The sequence below is a fragment of the Olea europaea genome, chromosome 10 (assembly GCF_002742605.1).
Source record: "Olea europaea var. sylvestris chromosome 10, O_europaea_v1, whole genome shotgun sequence".
Lineage (NCBI taxonomy): Eukaryota > Viridiplantae > Streptophyta > Magnoliopsida > Lamiales > Oleaceae > Olea > Olea europaea.
The window spans coordinates 30,924,996-30,950,155 of NC_036246.1; the positions used below are offsets into that span (position 1 = coordinate 30,924,996).

The following is a 25,160-nucleotide window of genomic DNA, read 5'->3' on the forward strand; positions in this document are numbered from 1 at the left end:
CAAATGGAAGTATCTGTAAAGAATATTTTGTTTGTAAAGCTCACCACCATTTGATGTCTTATATTTCTCTATTAAAAACCTTCAAAAAATCTTGATGAAAAATCAACCAAATGAACCAGTCAACTAGCTCGACCCAACAACCCTTAACACCTTGGTTGCCTCAATTTTACCCTCCACAAAGGAGACACTTGGTATTGGTATTTGCAAGCTACAAATGGAGGAAGGAGAAGAAGAAAACAATGGTTGAATCTCTCTCAAATCCACCCCCAAAAAATCGGCTTCCCTTTCACTCTCTCTCGGCTATCTCTCTCAACTATCTCCTCTCTTGTAAAATACACACACAAAATGAAGGAAACACATGGCTCTGTGTATACTGTATATAGGCATTAGGTTTAGTTTTGGGCCACGACTCACGCATAATGGGCGAGTTAACGGTCTAACAATAACCAAATCCATACATTAACCAAACTACCAACCCAAATCAAATTTAGGCACTCCAAAGGTATATTAATTGTTTTCGAGTCAAGTCGTCACTTTGGTGTCAACAAAATATCCAACATCACTTTATCGTCATCGTCCGAACTTATTACGTATGAAAACCCAATAAATTTCCACAATAATACCAAATCAACATGCAAGCAAACAAAACACAAAGTTTATACTTTCATAATCAAGATAATCCAATAAAATTGGTATTACAGACCTTATCTTATGTTTCGGATCCGAAACACATACCATACCTGTTCTATATACTCACTAAGACTAATGTCAAAAAACACGCAAGTAGAAGCAGATAAGATATAATATAGGATAACACGCAGATATTTTCAAAAAACATGCTCACACATATGCCTGGGCGCATTTTGGTCTGGGTTGATTTCGATTTCATCCCGAAACGAAAACCAAATTAGTCGATTTGAGCGAATTTCAGCCCAAACTAACCCACTTTAACTCTTAAACCAAACCGAATAAGAAGATTTGGTAAGTCGATTAGGATTTTTAGTCCAAATTGAACTTTTTAAAAAAAAAAATTGTCCGAATTTTGAGCCCACTTAGATTACAAGAACTTAAAAAACCAAATAATTTTATAGTACAAGAACTATTAACTAACAAATAAAATCGGGTCAATAGAAACGGATCAACAAAAACTTAAGAATTTTTGCTGCTTTTTATGTACTATATAGTCTGACTGTCTAAGTAGAAAAAATGTTAAGTATAATATAGTGAGCGTGTGAATGGAAATTCACAGTGCTATTACTTAACTGCAACATCATTGATTGGAGGGAATCAAGATATAGTTATGAAATTATGGCTTATTTTTTTTTATTTTTTTTCTTGAATTAATAAAAAAAGATAAAAATGTAAGTGGATTGGATTGGTATGATTAACCAGTCATTTGAGATTTCAAACTATGACTGAACCATTCTATCATGATTTTGTTTAAAAGAAAATCAAACCAAACCAAACAAATTATCAGTGTCAAATCGACCCGAACCAACCCAAGTTAGTTCAATTTGATTGGTTTGGTCGATTTTTCAATTTTCTTGCCAGGTAAATTCACACAGAACAACATATTAACATTAAATTAATCAACAGAAGGCCAACATATATGTAACAAATGCATAATGACCCATGAAAAGATCTCACTACAATTATCATATCCCATTTCATGTTGCTCACACCTCAAGAATCTATATCTCTTCTTATCGTCCACCATGATCACTAAACTGATCGCTCAGCTCATATCTAACTAGTAAATAAAAATAGATCCTAAGTTCATAAGGTATTCATCTATCATCACATCACTTCTCCCAACCTAAGTAGATAATGAGTCTCCACCTAACAAAAGTGATAGAAGTGTCTCTTTCACACTCCACCTGATCTCTACTCGTAATCCAAATGTCGTACATCACATCCCCGATACATACCACTAATGTATCCCTATAAATCTATACTCCAAATCACAAATAGACACACAACACACTTACTGCTAATGCATCTCAAACCCCCCACTCTGGTAAAATTAAGACATTAGGCAAACACAAATGATAAGGATCAATATAAATGGACCCACACACCACAAGGTTACTCCTACATCAATGCTCAAAAAGATTCACGAAGGAAAGGGTGAAGTGGCACTCACAAAAAGAGTAGAAAAAGAGTTGATTACTTCACTACAATCACAAAAGAGGCTCACAAAAAGAAAGAAGATAACCCTAATATGGCTACCTCATTTTCTAACACCACTTACAAAACAAAATAAGTATGTCACAGATCTTAATCCATTATGCATGCAAATACATTACACAAAGTAATGTGATCACTCTCAATTCATTCAATTACACACATCAAACATATTGAAAGTATAACATATCAATATTGTAACAAAATTAAGTGATCACACATGTAGAAAATGATCACACACGAATGCATATGCAGTAACCAAGTTTACTCTCAATAAACCTCACTCAGGTCATAACTTAACCCGATGACAACATTTGTCTTACCTCTCTCCTTAACTTTCCTTTTATTATCATTTCTAGGACAGTCTCTTTCACCATGTCTAAATTTTTTCACAGTGAAAACATATCTTACTTTTCGCACTTGCATTAAACATATATTTGCCATCAAAAGTTTTATAAAAAAATATTTCATTCTAGAACTAGACAAAACTCTCGAACAAAATCGAGGGATTCTTCTTAAGTTAAATATTCGAACGGGTATCTGAATTGAGAACCGAGGGTTTGGTTCGATTCTGGTTCTACATCAAGAATCGAAGAACCAAATAAAAATCGAATCTCCCTTTCTTTAATTAATTTATTTTAAATAAATCAAATTATTTTATTTTTCTAAATAAATTTGCTAACTAATTAATGTAGCTCAAACCTAAAAATGTGATTTTTCTATTTTTAATTTTCAATTCAAAGCCAATTTAATCAAATTAACCTAAGAGTCCATTTGATTGCAAAGATGGAATTTGGGTGGAAAGAAAACGAATTCCAGGGAATTGAATTACCTAGAAATTATTTTCCTAGGAGTTGTAAATTATTATGTTTGATTGGTATAATTTTCCACGTGAAAAATGTTGAAATAAAAGTATTTTTTGATATTCGTTTGACTTTATTTTACATAAAAATTATCAATTAAAGTGATAGAATTTGCTGGTATTGTGGATGAAATTTGTTTCCATTGCAAAAAAAAAATAAGAAAATCATTGATGTTCGTTTGGCTTCATTTTACATGAAAATTGTCAATTAAATGGAAATATTTTTTTATAATAATTCTTAGAATTTGATTCCATTGCCCAAAAAAAAATGGTTGCCTGGAACTCTAATTCTCACCAAACCCATAAGAATTGGAATTCCTCAAAAAGAAGGAATTCAGGCGCGTGGAGAGAAATGTTGGAAATTCACTTCCAAGGTAGAATAGTACAATCAAACACTGTAAAATGTGGAATGTGGAATTCAATTTCCACTTTCCATGGAATTCATGGTGGCCATAAGTTTTATCCAAATATGTTACCTACTGTAGTGTCGTTTCTATCGTTCTGGAGAAATCAAATTGAAACTCAACAACTATTCTCTTAATTATTGTAAGCTTACTACCTTCCTATTCCTGTGATTTTAACAATTAAATTTATGAAGAACTCAACAAAGAGAGATGCAAAAGACACTTAAGATTGACTACGTTATTTTGTAAGAGTTGAGATTGAACATATCATTAGTTGAATTAATATAGTTTTGTAAATATTAAAAAATTTAATTATAATACGGAACCTGGAAATCGAATCGAACCAAATCGAACTGAACTAAATCGAATGGAATCGAACACAAATGGTTCCATAATTAAATTTGGACCCGACAGTTTCACTTATTAAATACCCAAAAATTTCGGGTTCAGTTCGGTTCTCGTAAGAATCGGACCATTCCTAGCCCTATTTCATTCTGTCAAGTTGAAAAATCACATTTTTCTCATTAGAAAAACACAACTCAAATGTGTTGTCATGTTACCAAAAATGCACAAAATACAACCAACAACTACCATAGGAAAAGTACGGACACAATTCACACAAAATAGTCAAACAATCTTTCATAATGTTACATGCAATTCTAACATAGAAAAAATTAATTGGCAAAAAATTCACAAATAATACAATGTAAATAATTAACAAGTGATTTCTAGGTCTAACAACAGGCAATAGTTACCCATTCACGATAACCATAATTCTAATGTCATCCCCACACAATGACTTCTAATGCAAAAAGTAAACCGTTACCCTACATGATAACCATAACTGCAATAATAAAAGGAAAAGAACGTGATACTGAGCGAACCACGTCTACAGGTCCATAAATATTGAAAGGTGCGAAATCATCACTCTAGGATGACCATTATTCGTCGTAAAGCCTCAAACAACAATGGTAACACAAAACGACACTCGACATCCGAACGTCGAAGGGCAAAATCGTCCAACTTTCACCTATCGCCCGAAATGGAAATCCGACAACACCACACAGTTTCATCTCGTCATCGGCAACATTCTGTCTGTTGATGCCATTGCAAGAATTTAGCTCATGCGCCAGCGTCGAAGTCCAACACGTCGTCGTCGACTACCAAGCGCGCCACCTCCAGTTGCGCCTCCACCTATTGAGTCCACCCAGGGATATCAATGAGCCGAGTCGGCTTAGGCGAGGCTCGAGTAAAATGGTGTGATCTTTTTTTGAGTCTGAGTCTAGCTTTTGCTTGGCCAAAAAATCTAGGCTCGACCCGAGCTTTTGGCTCAAGCTTTTTTGAGCCGAACAGTCTCGATTTTTTTTAATAATAAATAACTGCCTCAAGGTAACAATTGACTACTCGGGTACTTAAAAATTAAAAGGTAGGGTGTTGCTGCCTTTAAATTATTTTTTTACCCTTTTTTTATAAATAATTGCTGCCTCAAAAGGTAGCACTAAAAAAGGCAGCAACACGCATGGACAACTGAAGCTGGCGAGCTATATTGACATTTCTAATCCACTAGTGGTATCTGTTTCTCCAACCAGCTATTGGTTTGGCCAGAAAATAGTCAAATCCTACAGATTGAAGAAAAATCCCAATTTTTCTTTCTAGCTTTTTGCCTAATATTTAGTTTTTGCCCTTTTCCAACTAGTTTTTACATCAATTTTTCACAGATTTTTCAACTACACAATGTCTAATACCATTTGTCGCAAAAATCTTTGAAGAATCTTAATTCAGGACTCGAAAAATCAACCAAACGAACATCAATCAATCGGCTCTACCCAACAACCCTTAACACCTTGGTTGCCTAAGTTTTATCCCCCCCAAAGGAGACAAGGTGATGGTATTTGAAAGCTATAAATGGAGGAATGAGAAAAAGAAAACAATGGTTGAATCTCTCAAATCCACCCCCAAAACCAGCTGTCCTTTCACTTCTCTCTCCACTGCCTCTCTCAACTCTGTCATCTCTTGCAAAATCCCAATTTTTCAACTCTCTCCTTTCTTGCAAAATCCCAAGACTCTTAGTAGAGTGGGAATCAGAGAGTTTGGTTAGGGGTTTTGAAAAGACTAACCTGATTTCCATTGAAATTTGTGAAAAATGGACGATTAGCCCATGTTTGAATATCATTATGTTGCATTTTCTCACTTATTTCAATCACACAATCTTCTATAAAATAATATTATATATAAATCGAAAATTTTTCATTCTTTTTCAACCACTTATTTAAAAATATATATACTATTCCATTCAATTTCATTTCAAAAAAATAGGGGCTAAACAGGGAACTTAATTTTGTGGAGAAATACGGAATCGACCGGACAAGAATTAATTGGTTCCGAGTTCGAACTTCCATTTCGATTCTTTTATACTTGTGTACAAGTTTCCTTATTCACTTTTGCATTTTTGTTTTAAACGATAAAACCGTTGATTCATATAAATTCACATAAATTGTAATTTATTTAAAAATGTTCTAATACCCAAAACAGGGCCAATTTCAACAAAAATCAAATTGCACCTCCAATTTAATTTCAATCCAAATCGAGTGATTCCAAGTACACCCCTTATTCTTGCAACAATTTTCTAGGAGGAAGCAATTCTCATTACTTCCAACTACCTCTATAATATTAAGCCAGGTAGAATTTTTAATCAAAATAAAGAATTAATCATATATTTGAAAAAATTATTTCATGAAATTCACAATTTTTCAACCACACATTTCGTCAATTTATATCAAAATTTATTAAAAATCTTATTTTAATTCGCACCAAACAGCTAAATATATTGGCCATTCCTTGGCTACTATTTAAAAAGAAAGAAAAAAGAAAAAGGGGAAGGGTAATTAGTACAAAAAGTTGTTACCTTTAATGTTATTGTGAAAAACTTCCCTACCTTCCATTTTTTTACATTTTCACCCTTATATTCACCCTTTATTGCATAAATCATCCTTTTCATCAAATTCCTCGTATAAAATGATAAATATACGCCATTTAAATAAAACAATAAAAAAGAAAAGAATAAATTGCAATCATACTCCCAAAGTTTTTTAAAAAGTACAAATAAATCCAAATAAATTATTCAAAGAATAATTAGCACAAAACATCCCTACCTTTCATTACTATTGTACAAAACATCCATTCCTTTCATTTTTTGACATTTTTACCCTTATTTCATATTTTATTGCGAAAATCGTTATTTTCATCTATTTTCTTAATTAAAAGTTGTAAAATAACAAATATACAGTCCTCTTTAACTAAAGAAAGATAAAAAAACAAATTGCAACTATATTCTCAAAAATTTTAGAAAAAAAGTACAAATAAATTTCAAATAAATAATTTTTTAAAAAAAAAAGTAATTTTGTTTTTTAATTATTTATTTAAAATTTATTTGAACTTTTTTTTAAAAAATTTGGGAGTATAATTACAATTTATTTTTTATTTTTCTTTTCTTTATTTTTGTTTATTTAAATAATGGTGTATTTGTCATTTTATAGCTTTTAATTAATAAAATTGATGAAAATAATAATTTTCGTAATGAAATATAAAAATAAAGATGAAAATATCAAAAAATAAAAAGTATAAACGTTTATTTGTCATTTTACCCAAGAAATTTGATGAAAAATATAATTTTCGCAATAAAATGTAAATATAAGGGTAAAAATACCAAAAAATAAAAAATAGAAACGTTTTATACAATAACATTAAAAGATGAGAACGTTTTGTAACAATTACCCTTAAAAAAATGGTGGTTTTCCCAGGTTGAACATTGACAGAAAAGCATTAGTTTTTCTTTTCTTCAAATCTTATTGAGCTAAAAAGGAAGCATTGTTTAACACTCACAGTGAATGAGTAAATAAAACTGGCTACAGAAGAAATAACAGGAAATTGAATACATATAATCTAAAGGAACATCAATAAAAGCCAAAAATATAAAAATAAAAAATTTCAAACTACATAATGGCAATGAAAAGATATATCCGCAATTTCTCAAACGAGTTGTACAAAACATCTATAATAAAACATCCACTAAATCCAACTACAGCGGTTGAGTACAAAAAAACATAAATCAGTTGTAGCATCTATAAGTTAAAATCCTAAGCATACAGACAAATTCATTTATGGTGTCTATCTGCAGAAGGTCAAAATAAAATTAACAATGTTCCATTAGTTCACCTAAACAGCTGATCAAACCCCTTTACATTTCAGAACAAGTGAGGTTGAGATGTACTCAACTGGGTAAATCTAAGCCTATTCGTTATTTTCATCTTTGTCCGAATTGTTGTCACCAGACTCGTCTGCCGCCTCCTCATCCTCATCATCGGTCATGTTATTTATCACTTCAGTGATTATAGCCTTCACGTCTGCTTTTCTATGCATCAGATCCATACCAAAGTGGTCTCCTGAGATAAACTTGAAAGTATTAGCAAATCGAAACCAAAGCATTAGTGCATGTTTGGCTAAGCTTAAAATCGCTTATAAACTGGTCAAACCTATTTTTATCCACACATTTCATAGGACAAACAATTTTTACCTAGTTTTTAACAATACATTCCTTAGGAATCGCCACATATAAGTTATAAATACTTATAAGCTCGGCCAACAAGTACTTTAGAAAGTTATAGTGTAGTAAAGTGTACTCTTGTAGGAAAAGTCATACCAAGTAGTCTGAGAATATCGGATAACGTTGCCTGCATTTCAGGAAAGTGTAAAGGCTGTCAGCAGAAAATCTATAATTGAACATTCGGTCTAACATGCAATAGATAACCAAAGGTCCAACTTACAGTATTAAAATCTACTTCCTTCAGTATTTTTACTACCACTGCATGCATTTCTTCGTTAATGGGTTCGGTCTTGGCCTTCTTGCTGCTTTTCCCTTTGCCTATGGCATATAAAGAAACATGAGCAAGCATGACAAATAAAGAAAGCCAATTCCGGGAGAGTGCAAGAAGACGAACAAATTCCCTAATCGATCATGCCATATCCATTCAATGAACATTACAACAACATTCAAGCTCAAATTTGGGGAGGAAAGCCTTCACCAAATTATTGCGCATTACAATGATCATTGAAGTGACAGTTGACTGACAAAATTAAATGACCATGACTCGTAAATAGAAGTAAATATAGCATCTGAGAATATAGGAGAAAACCTCAAGCTGGACGGTTCCTTCCTAGGTTTTCAAGCATCACTATTGGATGACAAAAGCCAGAAATGAATGGAATAATACCTTGATCTGTTGAAGACTTGCTTGATCGTTTCTTGTTTGAAGCCTTTTCCTTTGGTGCACTTGTATCCTCTTCAATTTCCTCATTAGCCTTCCGCTTTTTCATCGAGGATGCCTTACTTTCATTCTTCGATTTAGCTTCAGCAGCATCTTTCTTAGATGTTGAACTGGAAGATTTTTTAGTAGATTTACCGGAGCTTTTGGATGACTTTGAAGGGCTGCCTCTGGTAACAAGTTTAGACTTCTCACTCGTCTTGCCACTACTATCTTTTTTAGTACTCTTCTTTGAAGTAGATTTCTCAACGGACTTCTGCTTTCTAGGTTCATCTTCGTCCTCTTCCTCCTTTTCTTCCTCTGACTTATTCTCTTCCTGCTCACTTTCTGCTTTATCAGCTACGTCATCGTCATCTTCTTGATCATTTTCACTCTCTAAAGGTTCACTTTTATCACTATCTTCTTCCTCGGTTTTGGATAAATCCTTGGGTTTCTTCCTTGAATTGGAGCTTGGCTTATTTTTCTATGTGCAATAAGAACAATTAAACAGAGAAACCAAAGTGCATTAAGGACTTTCCATGAAGAGACAAAAAGTACGGTCTAGAATACAAAGCAACATGGTTAGCACAAAAAACATTTTGCTGAACAAGGCAACACAAAAATTTAACAAATGAAGTAAACTAAGCAACATAAAAAATCCTGGATGGCATAGGTAATGAGCCGTTCATAGACTGGCAACATGGTAATATCAACATTAGTTTTCATTATAGCTACGAGTTACAAGAAAATAAACCACCATGCATAAAGAGGATACCAACATGTTTGAAACTGGAAAATATGGCCACAAAGCAGAACTTTTTCCTTTGTGCGTTAGAAAGACAAGATGAGCTCATTACCGGTGATTAGGAAAAGAAACTGACACGCATAAATAAAGAAGTAAAATGGAGAATCACTAACCTCTGTGGTTTTTCCTTCAGCCACATCAGAAGAGCTTGGGGTTTTGCTTGCTGAGTCCTTACTCTTTCGCTTCTTACCCTTCGATGACTGTCATTAATGAAAGGACCTATTTGATGACTCGATGGATAACTTGGCATTATACAAATTAGAGAAAATGTAAAACATACACAAACTCTAAAAAATGAAGGAAAAAAAATAAAATAAAATAAAAAAATTCTACCTTCTCTTTGTCAGCAAGCAGTGTTTCCGTTGTAGCATGAGGAGATTCCAAGAACTCCAACAATTTTACAGAGAGTTCTTCCTGAAAAGCACAGCTATTATTATTCAGATGATTGAACATTTTGAGTATCATAATAGTGTCAATGGTAAGACCTTACCTTCTTTACAGCAGCTCTACTGACTGGAATATTAAGTACATCACAAAAGTCCAACAATTTTTCTTTAACACATTTGTCAAGCTTCTCCTTGACTTTAGCTCTTTGCTTCTCCTGCTGTGGACATCAACCAAAAAAGATTTCTAAATTCACTAATTGATTAATTTTTATGTTCCAATAATCAAGTGCAGAGTACTATTGTAAATATCTTCTCTATGTTACTCAGGTCTATTTGCATGCACGGAGCTAAGCTATATTTTGAATGTCAGATGTTTGGATGGTTTAGCCCCTGTTTGGGCTCCGTTTTAATTTGGGATAATTGCAACAGAAACCTCAATCCTTTAAATCATTAGTAGACACTCCCCAAACCTTTAACTTGTTGCATCGTCACCCCCCTCCCCAAACCTCTCAAAACATTGCGGTAAAAACCCTTTTGGACGATTTCCATCCATTTTTCTGACAATTGACCCAAAAATTAAGTTTTGACCATATATTTTATGTTTTAAAAGAGGCAAAAAATTAATTATCCATTAAAATGAATTTTAGCTAAATAAAAAACGATAAAGAACAAGGTCACTATTCATCTTCTTTCCCAACCCTATCCTCTACCAATCCCCACCTCCAACTTCAATTCTTTGCCCTCATAGTCTCTACAATATCTTCCATTATGATTTGTTTTCACACACTGTCCCAACAAACCCATCTATGTATAAGCGGCCATCATCACTACTTACCACTTCCAAAAGCCCTATCCAAAACCCTTAACACAGGCGAGATTCTTCATCGATAGCTATGCTTTCATGGCTTGAGAGTGAAACCCCCTACCCAAAACCCCACCCCACCCCAAGAAAGAAAGAAAAATGACAGTAACTTTAAGATTATACACTCTTTTAGGAACCTCATTTCTTCACAGTTCCCTCAGTTTCTCTCAAGTTCCTCCACTAGGATTATGCAAACTATTCCCTTTTCCGGTTTCACTGATACAATTAATATGTAATCACAATCAACTCCGAAGCTACTATAATCCCCGCCAATAGCACAAAATCGGAGCTTTCTGTCAATTCTAATCACCAATACCATCCCTAGCCTGAATGGGTCCACTTTGTCTACCATTTGAAGACGAAAGTATACCTTATTGAAAGTACTGTTGTTAATCCTCCATCAACGGTGTTGTTGGAGGCTGGTGGAATGGACCAAGCCACTTATAGGTAGATGGGATTGATTTGATTTAAGGAGTGAGACGGGATGGGATGAGAAGGGATAGAGTTGGGGGGTGGATAGATGGGATGAATAGGAACTCAGGTTCTTTATTTTGTATTTCTTTTTCTAATTTAATTTTTAACTTATTTTAATGTAGTAAATGAAAAGTTACTATTTTACCCTTTTAAAAATATTAAAAATATGATCAAAATCAAATTTCTTAGTCAACTAAAAGACATTTGGATAAAACTATCCAAAAGGGCTTCCGCCACAACATTTTGAAAGATTTGAAATGACGATTGCAACAAATTAAAGGTTTGGAAAAAGTCTGCTAATATTTTAAAGATTTGATACCTCTGCTACAAGTCTTCCTTTTAATTTTAATGCATTTTTTTCTTTCTTCTTTTCAAGTGCGCATTTTTTAATAAAATAATATTACACGTAAACAAAAAACAAAAAAATCCTCTTTTTTAACCACATATTCCACCAAAAAAATTCACCATTCCAAAATACATTTTTCCATAAAAACTAATTTAAATAGAGCCCAAACAGGGGCTTCAACTTTCAAAAGAATATTTTACCTAGAAAACCATTGTGTATCAACATAATAAAATTAATAGCTCAAGATTGAAATGCAACTAGTCATTTTATGTATGTTCTAAAGACAGGAAAACACTGGCCTATTCAGGAGGTAAAAGCCACACTTATGAAGAAATTTTGGAAAGGTAAACAACATTATTTTTTACTGCCTAATGCAGGTCTAGGCACCAAAAGGCACACACCTTTTTATATATTTTTAGACCAATTTATTTATTCTTTTAAAGGTTAAATAAACATATTAAATACAAACTATGATGCTCCAACACACGTATATCCGACACAACACATGTTGGATACATCGACACATGTTTTATGAAAAAACTACTGACACGACACGTCGCCGATACGTTGTTTTAATTCTTTAAAAATTTTCATTTATATTGTATAAATTTAATTTTATATTTGTTATTAACTTTTTAGTTGAAATTTTTTAAACATGAATACGTATTTATTATTTACTAATAACTTTAAATTAAAAATATATAATATTTCTAATAAAATAAGAAAAATGATCATAGAAAAGTGTCGGTATCCAATACAAGTTCGAGACATGTCGGACACAAGCATACTACCCTAATTGAAGTATCCGTGCAACAAAGATACAAGAAATAATTATTAATGATCTTAGCAAAATAATTAGCATTATTAAAATAATGCTAAAAATAAGGCATGCCTTATTACACTCATAGTTTAAAGCGAAAATGAGCATTGGGGCATTTTTGTTTCAAGGGACGAGGCATAAGCCTCAACTCAAACCAAAAAAGGAAGAAAATAGTATAAGAATTGGAGAAAATGAAAATAAAAATAAAATTAAAGAGCGAGAGGACGAATTAAAGAAATAAAAGCAAAAAATTACTTGCCAATGGAATTGTAGAAGTTCCTTAATGTTTTTGGGAAATGGTAGAGACGTGGAGCATAGAGTGTTTTTTTATAATATTTGTCTTGATTTTTCACTTAATATTACATTAGGTTTTGTAAAACAAGAAAAGTGGTGGGCCCCACCTAAAACTCACTAAACCTGACGTTAAGAATTACAAATTAAAAAAAAATTAAATTAAATATCAAAGAAATTACAATGTGCATACCTCGGTCGGAGCATACACCTCAACTCAAGGCATGCCTCAAGTTTCCCTTTTCAAACCATGATTATGCTTAGGATTCAACAGGGTATGCCTAAGCTGGTAAGGTTTGAGGCTTAACCTTGCTACGCCTAGCGCTTTTTAGAACCTTAATTTTTGGTTTGCTTCGGGAAATATTACGTATATTAATATCCCTGTCAATATCAATTTAAAGACTCCATATGCAGGATGCAGAAGTGGATCTCTCACCTATTCCTCATGAAACTACTTGTTTGATTTAACATTTTCTTTGATGAGAATGACTATTCATCTCTGGAATCTTGAAATGGAAAAAATTCTACTTTAATTAAGCACCACATTCTTCATATCAAAGTGTTATTTTATAATTATATTCACACTATACTCTAGAATACTATATGTCCATAATTGTATGGAATGCAGGATATATGCACCTTATATGGTAATTCAAATGTGTGTTGTCACATCACATTAAAGCCTTTTAAATTCCACCAGTTTATTTAACATCACATTGTCCTCTATATAAGACCCTAAAAAGGGACAAAATTTAGGATTCTTTTGTCAACAACAATAAGCATCAGTTGGTCCAGCTTTCTTAAAATAACAAATCCAGACAAAATGTCTTTCCCTAGAATTCTTTTTTCCCAGAAAGGTTTCCTGCATTCCATTTAACATCTGACCAACCAAAGCCTTAACACATGATCTAGAACAAAAGGAGTTAAGAGGAGCGAGCGAGCAGAAAAGGACACCATACCTCATTATCAACCCATACAAATCCAGAGAAGAGGCCAATATTTTTCTTCAGAGTATGTACCTGAACAGGAAACGTGATTGCAATTTTACAAGATCATCAAACCCCATTGGGCATCTCAACAATCAAGTGAACAGAAAATGGCAAAATAATGAAAATTTTAACATAAAATGCTTATCTAACTAATTATGAAACTGGATTGGTTAAAAATGACGGCTTAAGATGTAACCTTAGATTTTTTGCCAAAAAGAATAGTGTGAAGAATCTGCAGGTTTTCATCACCCTTTCTCTTGGACAACTTGAAGGCCACTGAAACATTTGTAATAAAAGTGTGAGGAAGAGGTACGTGTATTTTAGTAGACAAGTCCATAAAACAAACAAAATACCAACAAACTTGATGTGTAAACAGCGGTAGAGCAAAAAATTTGATTGCATAAATTTTAAACAGTATCAAATACATTTATTGAACATTGGCTTAGATACAAGAACAAGAACGAAAGGACCTGACCTAAACTATAAAAGAAGTCATGTTCCTGCATCCATTTTTTTGCCAAATTGGCTAGGATATAATGAAATAGTAGATCAAATGCTCAATGTAATTATGTTATAATGACCTTGTAATGAATTTCACATGTTGAGCACCTTTATTGAATCAAAATATAATAGAATTGAAAAGACATTATCTATATGCTGATTGTACCCTATGTATCTAACACTAAGAGAAGACCGAATATCTGAGTACAATTTGTAAATAACTTGTTAGCGCTGTGCATGATACTATATGTTTCATGAAATCAGAAATTTCTGTCGGGAAGAAATTGTATGGGATAAAGATATTAAGATTATCAAATAAACCCCGTCATTGTTTTTTTCAAATCAGACACCAGCAATCACACTACAGAGATATTTCCAACAAACTATTATTTACGAAACAAATACAGATATAAATTTAATGCAATAAGTTCCAGAAGTAATGTCAAGCTATATCGAAAAAAATCAGATGTATTGAGAAACCAAATTCAAATATAAATGATAGAGTATCATGCGTATTGAATGAAATAATAAGATCATACCGTTTGGGATGTCCTTAAGCTTTGTACCTCGACCCTGTAGTTATGCACCCAAATTCAATAGAATCGTTTGGTGAGCGGTCATAAATTCCATAATTAATTTTGCCAGGGGGAAAAAAAAAACATGCATATATCATTCATGCCCCACTTGAGATCCTTTATAATAGAAAAACAATAAGGAAGTGAAAGCAATGTAAAAGCACACAATTATCTCCAACCAATTACAACAAATTAAATGACAAGCTAAACACCACTGAATCAACAGTGAACTTTCAAACTGTACCTTGCTTTCCTTCAATACAACATCATACATGTAACATATGTTAGTTATTTATAAGGCTTAATAGTTAAACATGGAATTTTCTTGTCCCGTAACTCTAGCATCGCATTACAAATATTATTGGCCAAAGCTCTTATGCCCCATTTGATTCCCTTTTTTTTTTTTTAAATGAGGATGAAAAATATAACCGTTACAGAATCTACACAAGAGATAAAAAGTCAAATATAGTGGCTTGATATGATGGATAGCGATCATATTTTTCATTTTTATGGTGAAAGAATGAGAATCAAACGGGGGCTTAGTTTACATGGTATAGTTTCATCCTTATCTGAATATGAATAACTAACTATTCACATTTTCTTTTCCATTTCCTTTCCCGCTCTGAAATAAAATCCAAAATTTCCTAGTAATGTTTCTTTCCCGCTCAAGACTAAAATCCAAATTTGCCTAATATCACTCCTTACCAACTATAACCCACAGACCCAATAAATTCATAACTAATACCCCGTAAACTAATACTAGCATACAAGTTCATTATACATGCTAATTTTTTTCTCTTGAATAATTTAATTATTGTTTTTTCATATTTGCATCTTGTTTGGGAGTGATTGTTTGCCCTAAGACCGTTATTTCACTATTCCAGCCGTTATATTTGACTTCTTTTCTCACGAGTGGATCACACTTTTCTCCTAACGGCCAAAAAATTAATTCTCAAAATCGCTCCCAAATAGACTCTTAAATTCAACCAAAATAAGAAATAACAGGAAAAAATGTTTCCTATCAAGTTTTCTTTTCTTTTGCCTAGTAGATGCCAAGAATTCCACTCAAAAACAAGACACTATATCCTGTTAAAACTCCAAGTTCTTAGCCCCCATTTGGTTTTGATTTTTCAACCCCGAAAAATCAATTTTTTAATCGTTGCTTCACCGAATCAGCCATTATTTTTTTACTTCTTGACTCACAGGTGAACCCACTTTTCTATTACGGTCAAAAAATCAATTCTTATATCCACTACTGAACAAGCCATTAGTAATAATTATAATACCTTTTCAATGGCCACAGATTTGGAGGCAGTGCTGCTGGGTGTTGCACTCACGGTAAACCGCTCCACCGTCTTCCTCTCCCTCGTCGGCCTGTCCCCTCTTGGAGTCCTCGGTGATGATAACTCTTCCTTCTCATTTTGAGATTTAGCCCCACTTTTCTCTATTTTGGATCTTTTCTTCACATTTTTCTTCTCACTCTTTCCCTTCTTTTTCCCCTTGATCTGGTCTTCTTCTACTTTCTCATCCTCTCCTTCTTCTAGCTCATTTTCTTCTTCTCCATCTTGACCCTCCTCTTCTTCCCCTTCATTTTTCACTCCTTTCTCTTTCTCCCCTTCATTTTCCTCTTCTTTTTCCTTATCCCCTTCGCTTTCTTCTTCCCCCTTTTCCTCGTCCTTCTCTTCTTTCACCTCCTCTAATTTCTCCTCTTTTTCTTCATCTGGGTCTACCTTAACTTCACCTTTCTCTTCAACTTCAATTGGGTCTTTCTCCTCACTCTCGAGCTTCTTGCTCTCCTCTACAGATTCCTTTTCCGAAGCCATGAACCCAAAATCTGGAAATCAATTAACCCCCCCGAATTATCAGTGTCGCGCGAGTATGCGCGAGTATATAGATGCAAAAAAATAGTCGATGCAGATGTTGATTGAAGGCGTGAGATCGAAAATTTAGGGTAGAATATTTAGGTCAAAGGCGCGCAGATTTGGGGTTTTGGGATTTTGAAAATTTTCGATCAAATGAAGAGAATTCATTAAGCGGGCTCCATGGGTTCTGCTCCAATGCTAAAACTTTTATACCATACCCTTTTATGTTTTATATGAATACGTAACAGCAGAGATGGCAACCGAACGAGCAGAAATTTTTTAAGTGTTACTATTTAATTTTATTTTATTTCATTTTTTTTTTTTTTTTTTTTTATAACCCAGGTGTCCCAGCTTAGCCGGACTAAATCCTGGACCTCTAGCCCCCGGCCCCTCAGTGACTAGTGAAGGTAAATCGCAGATTGTGTCCTTGTTGGTTCCCAGGTTCCCACATGGCTTTTACTCGTTCCCCAAAGGGACTCTCCTTCATGGTTATTACATCACCAAGCTGCTCCAACCCTTCATCTGGTTATTACATCACTTGGCTGCTCCAATCAGGAATCGAACTCCCCACACTTGGTTCCAGAGCCCCCCAATGTGATTGTTCCGCCAACTTGGATGTGCCCTGAGGGGCAAGTGTTACTATTTAATTGTAAAAGCCTTATGTTGTCTAAAAACATATTCTTTCAATTCTAAATCTTTCATTTTTACGATACATTATTCAAAAAATCAAGATTATAAAACTCTTTTTTAATCAAAAGTTGACCAAACAAAATATTTTATTGAATTGCAAAGTTTCAAATTAGAAACATTTTTAGTGTATGTTTGTCAACCATTAATTTATTTTACAGTTTACTACAGGATCATTTTTAATTACATATTCATACAATAAAATATTCAATACGTATATCAAAAAAAAATTCTACTTATTAACCACACATTCTCCTAAAAATTATTATTCAAAACTCTTTTTTTTTATATAATAATAGTTATCATACATGCTCTTAGAGATATTAAAGAAATTTAATAAATATAGTTTGAATAATAGATGCATATAGTGCAAATAGAAAAGAAAAGTATTCAAATTGTGTAATAGAAGTTTAAGAGAGCATGGTGTAGCGATGCATGGTAAAAATTTATCGCAAGTTGTGAGTTTTAATATAATTATAAGCCTGTTTGAGCTCCATTTTACTGTTAAAAAGCATTTTGAAATAGGAGATTGAAGAAATGAAAATTTTGGATTTACATATAATATAATTTTATTGAAAAATATGTTGTTAAAGAGATAAAATTGTATTTTAAAAATAATGAGAATCAAATAAAGGTTATACTTAAAAGCTTGTTTAGAAAATATTTAAAAATGACTTAAATTATAAATAAATAGAAGAAATTAATAGTGAATGAGAAGATATTGCTTTTTAATTCCTCAAAATGTATGAGTTAAAAATAGCTCCAGTGCTTATAAAATAAACAAAATATGAGCTAAGTAAGCACATTAATATATATTGCAAGCCATCATTCATAAATGTTTTTATAAAGGATAATCCGCGAAACACCAATAACTATAATCTTTCATTTTGATGCTATACCCTCCAAATCAACCAATTACTGTAAAATGCAATCTTATCATCCATTTTCTCGATAAAGTCTTGAAAAATGATGAATTTAGCATCCAATTTAAAAAAGAATTAATGGTGATCTTACTCCCAAAATTTTCAAAAAAGTACAAATGAGTCCCGGATAAAATAGTTAACAAATTTTATTTCTTTTTCAACTAGCACCACCTACGTCCTACCCAATACCCCCGCCAAAAATGCATTGAAAATTTGTCCCGTCAATTTTTCAATTTTCAAATTAAAACCGCATCCTGAATAACCACAATTGTGAAATATTAATCAATAAGGGTATGTTTGATTACATTTATTTGTCATGAAAAATATCAGTTTTCACCCAATTCCTACTTGAGGTGTTTGATTGCTAATTTTTTTCATGGAAAATATTTTCCAATTTTTGAAAATATGCCTAATTTTTCTTGTTTTTAGGAAAAATATTTTCCTTGGGTGGAGGTGATTTTTATTTTCCACAAAAGAAGGAAAATATTTTCATTTCTAGGTGATATTTTCCATGCCAATAAAACACACTCTAATTGTTTCTTCCCCCATGCTTTTAGTTCACAAATGGCTGCCTCGATCTTCCAGAAATTCACGAGAAGCAAGACTATGGCAAGAAAAAATGTAGAAATCAAGAATTTTTTTTCAAGATATAGCCCCCGTTTGGTAGGACTAAAATAATCAAGATTTTAATCTAAATTAAAGTCAACAATTAAGCCTCTGTTTGAAAATTATTATTTGAAAGCTCTTGTTCTATATATTCACTTTCAATCACACATTCACACAAAAAAATATTTTGTACATAAACTCAAAAGTTTTCCTACTTTTTAACTACACATGTTCCTAAAACTCACTATTTAAAATATTATTTTTCTCAAATAAGGGCTAATTTCAATCATATATCTAATGAGACTCACAACTTTTCAACTACACATTTGATCAACTTTTATCAAAATTTACGAAAATTATAATTTTAATCATCTAACAAGGGCATAGTAACATATTTTTCTTAAAATGAGTGCGAAAAAAATTCTTGTGGGAATTAGATTAAATGGCCTATTCACTAAAAAAAGTTAAAAACTCCCATATTCAACGTCACGGATAAACTCATTCCTCCCTTCTCAAATCACTAGAACTTTCCTCATCTCTTCTTCCCTTGTTGTCTTTTTCTTTTACACAACATAGGGCTATCATCCACATTTAGAGCCTGTTTAGGAGTGATTTTGAGAATTGATTTTTTGATCGTTAAGAGAAAAGTGGGGTCCACCCGTGAGAAAATAAGTCGAATAATAACGGTCAAAAAATCAATTTTTTGGAGGAAAAAATTGCTCCCAAACAAGCTGTTAATAATAAAGAGCTCTGCATAAGACAAAAGTAAAGCTGAAAATGTAGAAGACAAGTGAAGATAAGGTACTGAATTGGTTCAATTTATTCATTAACCAACAGCCTTATATAGGCAATTACATGAACGGATAAAAAGCACAAAATCGGCAACTGCCCAATGTGTAAAGAATTAAGCTATTTGTACTTGTTGACTTACACTTTAGCCTACCCGATCCCACAACACGTGGGACCCGACCCCATGTGAGAGGAGGAGGTAAGATCGGATAACCCAAAGTGTAAAATGGAATGTACAAATAGCATGACCCATGTGTAAAACAATTTTTCCTAAAAACTAGGTAAAAACATAACAACATGCCTTTGACTAGAGAAACTTACAAAACCATTAAACTACTAAAAATAAATTCCTATTGACTATGACAACAAATGATTCAACACAACATGAATTATCAATGAAGACTTGGTCATATATGACCTGTTGAACGATCATAGTTTACCATCTTCTTTTTAAACTAATGTCTGCAGAGATCGATTTAGTTTAAGGACACTAATCTGCAATGCCTTCCATTAAGCAGCTCTAACTTCTTTTGAAAAGCAAACTCCAAGCATTTTCCTAAGCTGTTCAAATACTTGCTAGAGTGGTTTTGTTAGCATATCAACCACTTGATTTTCATTTTTACAAATCACCAAATTAACTATACTATCATAAAGATTGAGCAAGAAATGGCATCTAACATCCATGTGTTTGTTCCTTTCATGAAGAACTCCTTGCTACTGAATCATTCTCACAATAGATAGTTGTTACTCCTTGTTATAAACGTTTGAAGTGTTTCAAGCAATCTTCTCAACCAATAGCTTAACAAGAGGATAAGCTACTACAACAAATTGAGCTTCCTTAGATGATAAAGTCTGTTGCTTCTTTGATAACCAAGATACAGTTTCAAAACTCATCATAAAAAAAAATCCTAACGTACTCTTTCTATCTTCAAGGCGTCCAATATAGTCACTAACAGAAAAACCAAATAAATTTTCCTTTGCTCCTGCCTTATACAAAACAACAAAATCAATTGTGCCTTTAAGATAATGAAAAATTCCTTTCACCAGCCAACAAACTATTCTTACTTGGATTCTCCATGTACTTACTAATTGAAATAACATCATGCATGATGTTAGGTCTTGTTGAGGCTATATGCATGAAACTACCCACTATCTGTTTGTAAAGAGCGGCATTTATCTTGTTTGCTCCATCATCTCTCACCAAAATATTGCTATATTCTGTTGGATTGCAATCTTGCATTTTGAACTACTTTAGAACCTTAAGAACATTTTTTGTGTGAAATAAATGTACCAGTAGATGATTTCACAACTCCAATCCCAAAGAAATAATGCATCAAACTAAATCTGTCGTTTCAAATTAAATTATCATATTTTTCTTAAAAACCTCGATCATCAGATCATCTACATATAAACAAACAACAAGTAAATTACAATTACTTCCAAGTTTTATAAAAAGTGCATGCTTATGCAGACATTTGCAAAAACATTCTCTAGAAAAGCAAACATCAATATGACTATACCAAGTTACTAGTGCTTGTTTCAGTCCGTATAAAGCTTTTTTTCAATTTGTATACCTTATGCTCGCTACCTTATTTTACAGATCCAAAGGGTTGGTCAACATATACCTCGTTTTGCAATTCACCATGTAAGAACACCAACTTCACATCTAGCTGATAAACCTTTCATGAATTTTTGGAAGTTATCATATTTGCTGCTTTACATGACTTTCCTTGTAGAAATTAAAAATGGTATTGCTAGCTAACAATACATTTCTCACAAACTCCAGAAAGGAATAAAAATTTGGGAAAGTCATATCACCATATTCTTTCATTGGAGCGTTGTTAATCCATTAAAATTCAAGTAGTCATATTGAAAATGCCAAAGCCATGATGGATCGTTCAAAATTATTTATCTGGAATGGAAATGATCTATTCAAACTCATCTGACCAATGGCCACTACTCCTCTTGAAGGGTCTATATCTCACAAGCTCCATTTTGAATAGTCATAATATAACCCTTTTCTTGCAATTGACCAGCACTTAGTAAATTATTTTCAAATCAAGAATATAAAAAGGCACTAGAGATTGTTCATACAAGACCATTTTTGGTTCTTATCTTAATGTATCATTTTCGTACAACTTTCACATTAGAGCAATCACCAAAACTTACAGTACTTCGAAAGTCTACATTTAAATAAGAACAAAAAATGAATTACCACCGCACATATAGTTGCTGCAGCCCGTGTTCACATACCGAACATTTGATTCAATCTTGTCCTCCTTCTCATGGAACACCATCAGTAAGGTTTCTTCTTCTTATTGCTCAACACAATTTGATTTCAACCTCTTCTCTTTGTCTTCAGACAGCTTGGTATAACATTCATACTAATAATGGCCAAGCTTGTAACATCTATAGCACTCTACCTTGGATTTCTCAAATTATTGATCACATCCCTTTCCTCTATCTTGAAAAATGGATGGATCATTGTCATTTTTGTTATGTTAATACCGTCTGCCTCCATATCTATTTTCTCGACCTCCTCTTCTTCTACCTCAATCTCAACCACGGTATGCTGATCTACTAGGTAGCCAAGCATTGTTGTTTGTAGAAGCCTTTAAGTCTTGCTCTTCTTTTTCTTGCTGGATTACTTTCTTTTCATAAACCAGTAAAGATCCTTGCATCTCATAAATTGAAAGAGTATCAAGGTGCTTTAATTCGTCAATAGAACAAACTACATAGTTAAATTTTGGCATAAAAGTCACGTCCTCCATCTTCTCACCGCGAACTCGCATCTTATGGATAATTGCCATTGTTCTTGAGAAGAAATCATGATTCTTCTGATTTCTTCTGAAGCATTTCAAACTTGGATCAAAGCGCTTGAAGCTACTGTCTCTTTGTCCTTGTTAATCTTTGTATTTTTCTTCAAAGAATCTCATATCTGTATGGAGGTTTCCGTTTAAAGAATCGTTTCCAAGATCGACCGATCTATAGCTTGAAAAAGATAATTTTTTGCCTTCAAATTTTTTAGCTTCAGTCTTTCCAATTCTATCATTTGCATCTCTATCAGAGCCACGCCATTTGCTTGTTTTTATATCTCTGTATTGAAAACCTACCAATACTCTTTAAACCTTAGAAAGTTCTCCATAATCATGCTCTAATGGTCATAATGGCCATCGAGGCATGGAATAGCCGACTGTACAAAATTATCAGAGGCCATTGTCTTACTGCTGTTGTAAGAAAAAGAACAAAGTTCCTTCTATACCATCAACCTATCTTTTGAAAACTATGAACTTTTTTGGTTTTTTGACTCTTTGTATTTGGCTTTCTTCCCTTTTCACTTACTAACAATAATCAGACTCTGATACCACGGGTAATAAAGAACTCTGCATAAGACTAGTAAATCTGAAATGTATAAAACAAGTGAAAAGGAGGTATTGAATTGATTAGTCCTTGTTTGACAACCATTATTTTAAAACTATTTTTTTTACATACTCATTTTTAACCACATATTCATACAATAAAATATTCTATATATAAATCTAGAACTTTCCCTACTTTTGAATCACACATTTTCTAAAAAATCACTATTCAAAATATTATTTTTGACCAAATAATGGCCATCAAATAGGGTGTTAATTTATTCATTAATCAACAATCTTTATATATGCAATTACACCAATGGATAAAAGCACAAAACTAGCCACTGTACAACGTGCAAAACAAATTTTCCTAAAAATCAGGTAAAAGCATAACAACATGCCTTTGACTAGGGACACTTGCACAACCATTAATTCACTAAAAACAAATTCCTATTGACTATGACAACAGATGACCCAACACAACATGAATTATTAATGAAGACTTGATCATATATGACTTGTTGAACCACATAATTTAACAATACTGCCTAGATTGGAGTTTAAGGGGGGTCTATTCAATTGGGACTTTTAAAGACTTTTGGAGACTTTTTAAAGTGGGTGACTTTTGTGGACTTTGTGGAATTTTAAGTGATTTCTATGGATTTGGTAGGAATTAATTAAAGTTTTTCCTGGATTTGTGGAGATTTTTACTAGAGGCTTTTAAAAACTTTTGAAATTTTTTTTATATTTTTTAAAAGAATATATTAAACATATATAATGTAATATATTTAACTTCTTATATATTCAAATCGTTCACAACTCATATAATCGAAAATGTAAAGTAATAAATCGTATTTTTCATGTCAATTTTTTTCCCAAAAAAAACAAATATTTCGCCAAACATAAAGTACTTCTTCGTCTTATATCAAGTAGATTAACAAATAATAAAAATATTAAAAAAAAGGTATTTTAGTAATGATCAACAAAAAAAAAATTATATATATATATATATATCAAACATTTCCAACATCATTCCACATGTCCGCAGCTAGAGAAGCCCTTCATGCATTAGCATTCTCTCTTTCTTATTCTTGACTCTCAAAAAATGGTCCAAAGTCTTCCTCCTCATTAATCGAAAAAGATGAATAATCTTCATTATCGGGTTCGATTGGAAATTCATCGGACTGACATTCTTTCCGGAGAAAATTGTGTAATCCTGCACAAGCTAATACAAGTTCGGCTTGTGTACGATATGGAAATGGAGGAGTTGTTTTGAAAATTGTGAATCTTGATTTAAATATACCAAATATCCTCTTAACTACGTTCCTCAAGGAAGCATGACGAAGATTAAACAACTCTTTTGTATTTTCAGGGTCACGACCTTTACCAGCAAAATCTTGAAGATGATAACGGACACCTCGAATGGGAGTTAAAAACTAACGTCGATTTGGAAATCCATAGTCTCCCAAAAAATATTTACCTGAATATAAAATACTTGTAAAGTTAACAAGTAATTATGAAACAATAAGATAAAAGAAAAAAAGAAATAATAAAGTCGTACCTTATGGCACTTTAAGTCCATTTCTCATTGTTAAAGCATCACTCAACACTTTAGAATCATGTGCTGATCCCTCCCACCCACTAATCACGTATATAAATTCCAAATCAAAGTTACAAGCGGCCAAAATATTTTGAGAAATTGTTCCATGATGATTTCTGTAACTGCTTGTATCACGTCCAGTTACCATTGCTGGAATATGAGTACCATCAATAGCTCCAATACAATCCTAAAAATAATAAAACAGTACAAAAAATTCACGAGAACACTAATGAAAATATAAAATAAAAATTATAATAGGTCTTATTTCATCACTTACTTTAAAGTAGGATAAAATATTGTACTTTCCCTTATTTTTTCTGGCACAACGAATCCCGGTTTGACCATCATATCTATTGCAATTTTATTTAATGCCTGTAAAATCTTGTTGAAATTTCGACTAGTAGTGAAATGTGATCGATCAAAATTTTGACGAATCAAGCAATATCTAGTATTTTGACCAACAATAAGTAGGAACGTTGCAAGCATCTCTTCAACACAAATATACCTAGTATCCTGTAAGGGTGTTTTTTCTCTA

General features: G+C 32.7%; 2 protein-coding genes and 1 pseudogene across 3 annotated transcripts; all 3 read right to left on the reverse strand.

Annotated features, from left to right (window-relative positions):
- Positions 1-7,447: 7,447 nt before the first annotated feature.
- Positions 7,448-16,864, reverse strand: LOC111401806 (protein DEK-like). Of its 2 annotated transcripts, none has more exons than XM_023029718.1 (11): positions 16,086-16,864; positions 14,764-14,797; positions 13,920-13,999; positions 13,694-13,753; positions 10,046-10,156; positions 9,889-9,969; positions 9,669-9,755; positions 8,721-9,234; positions 8,274-8,371; positions 8,150-8,180; positions 7,448-7,892 (listed from the first exon to the last, which is right to left on the reverse strand). In XM_023029718.1, the coding sequence occupies exons 1-11, from the start codon at positions 16,620-16,622 to the stop codon at positions 7,741-7,743; spliced, it is 1,785 nt and encodes a 594-aa protein (XP_022885486.1). In that variant the 5' UTR covers positions 16,623-16,864; the 3' UTR covers positions 7,448-7,740. The 2 variants fall into 2 exon arrangements, with proteins under 2 accessions (XP_022885486.1, XP_022885485.1); XM_023029717.1 differs by having other exon boundaries at positions 10,046-10,159.
- Positions 16,865-20,440: 3,576 nt separating this feature from the next.
- On the reverse strand, positions 20,441-20,906 carry LOC111400532 (uncharacterized mitochondrial protein AtMg00810-like). The gene is made up of 2 exons (XM_023027939.1): positions 20,732-20,906; positions 20,441-20,649 (listed from the first exon to the last, which is right to left on the reverse strand). The coding sequence occupies exons 1-2, from the start codon at positions 20,904-20,906 to the stop codon at positions 20,441-20,443; spliced, it is 384 nt and encodes a 127-aa protein (XP_022883707.1).
- Positions 20,907-24,038: 3,132 nt separating this feature from the next.
- LOC111400533 lies at positions 24,039-24,855 on the reverse strand (annotated as a pseudogene).
- Between the last annotated feature and the right edge of the window lie 305 nt (positions 24,856-25,160).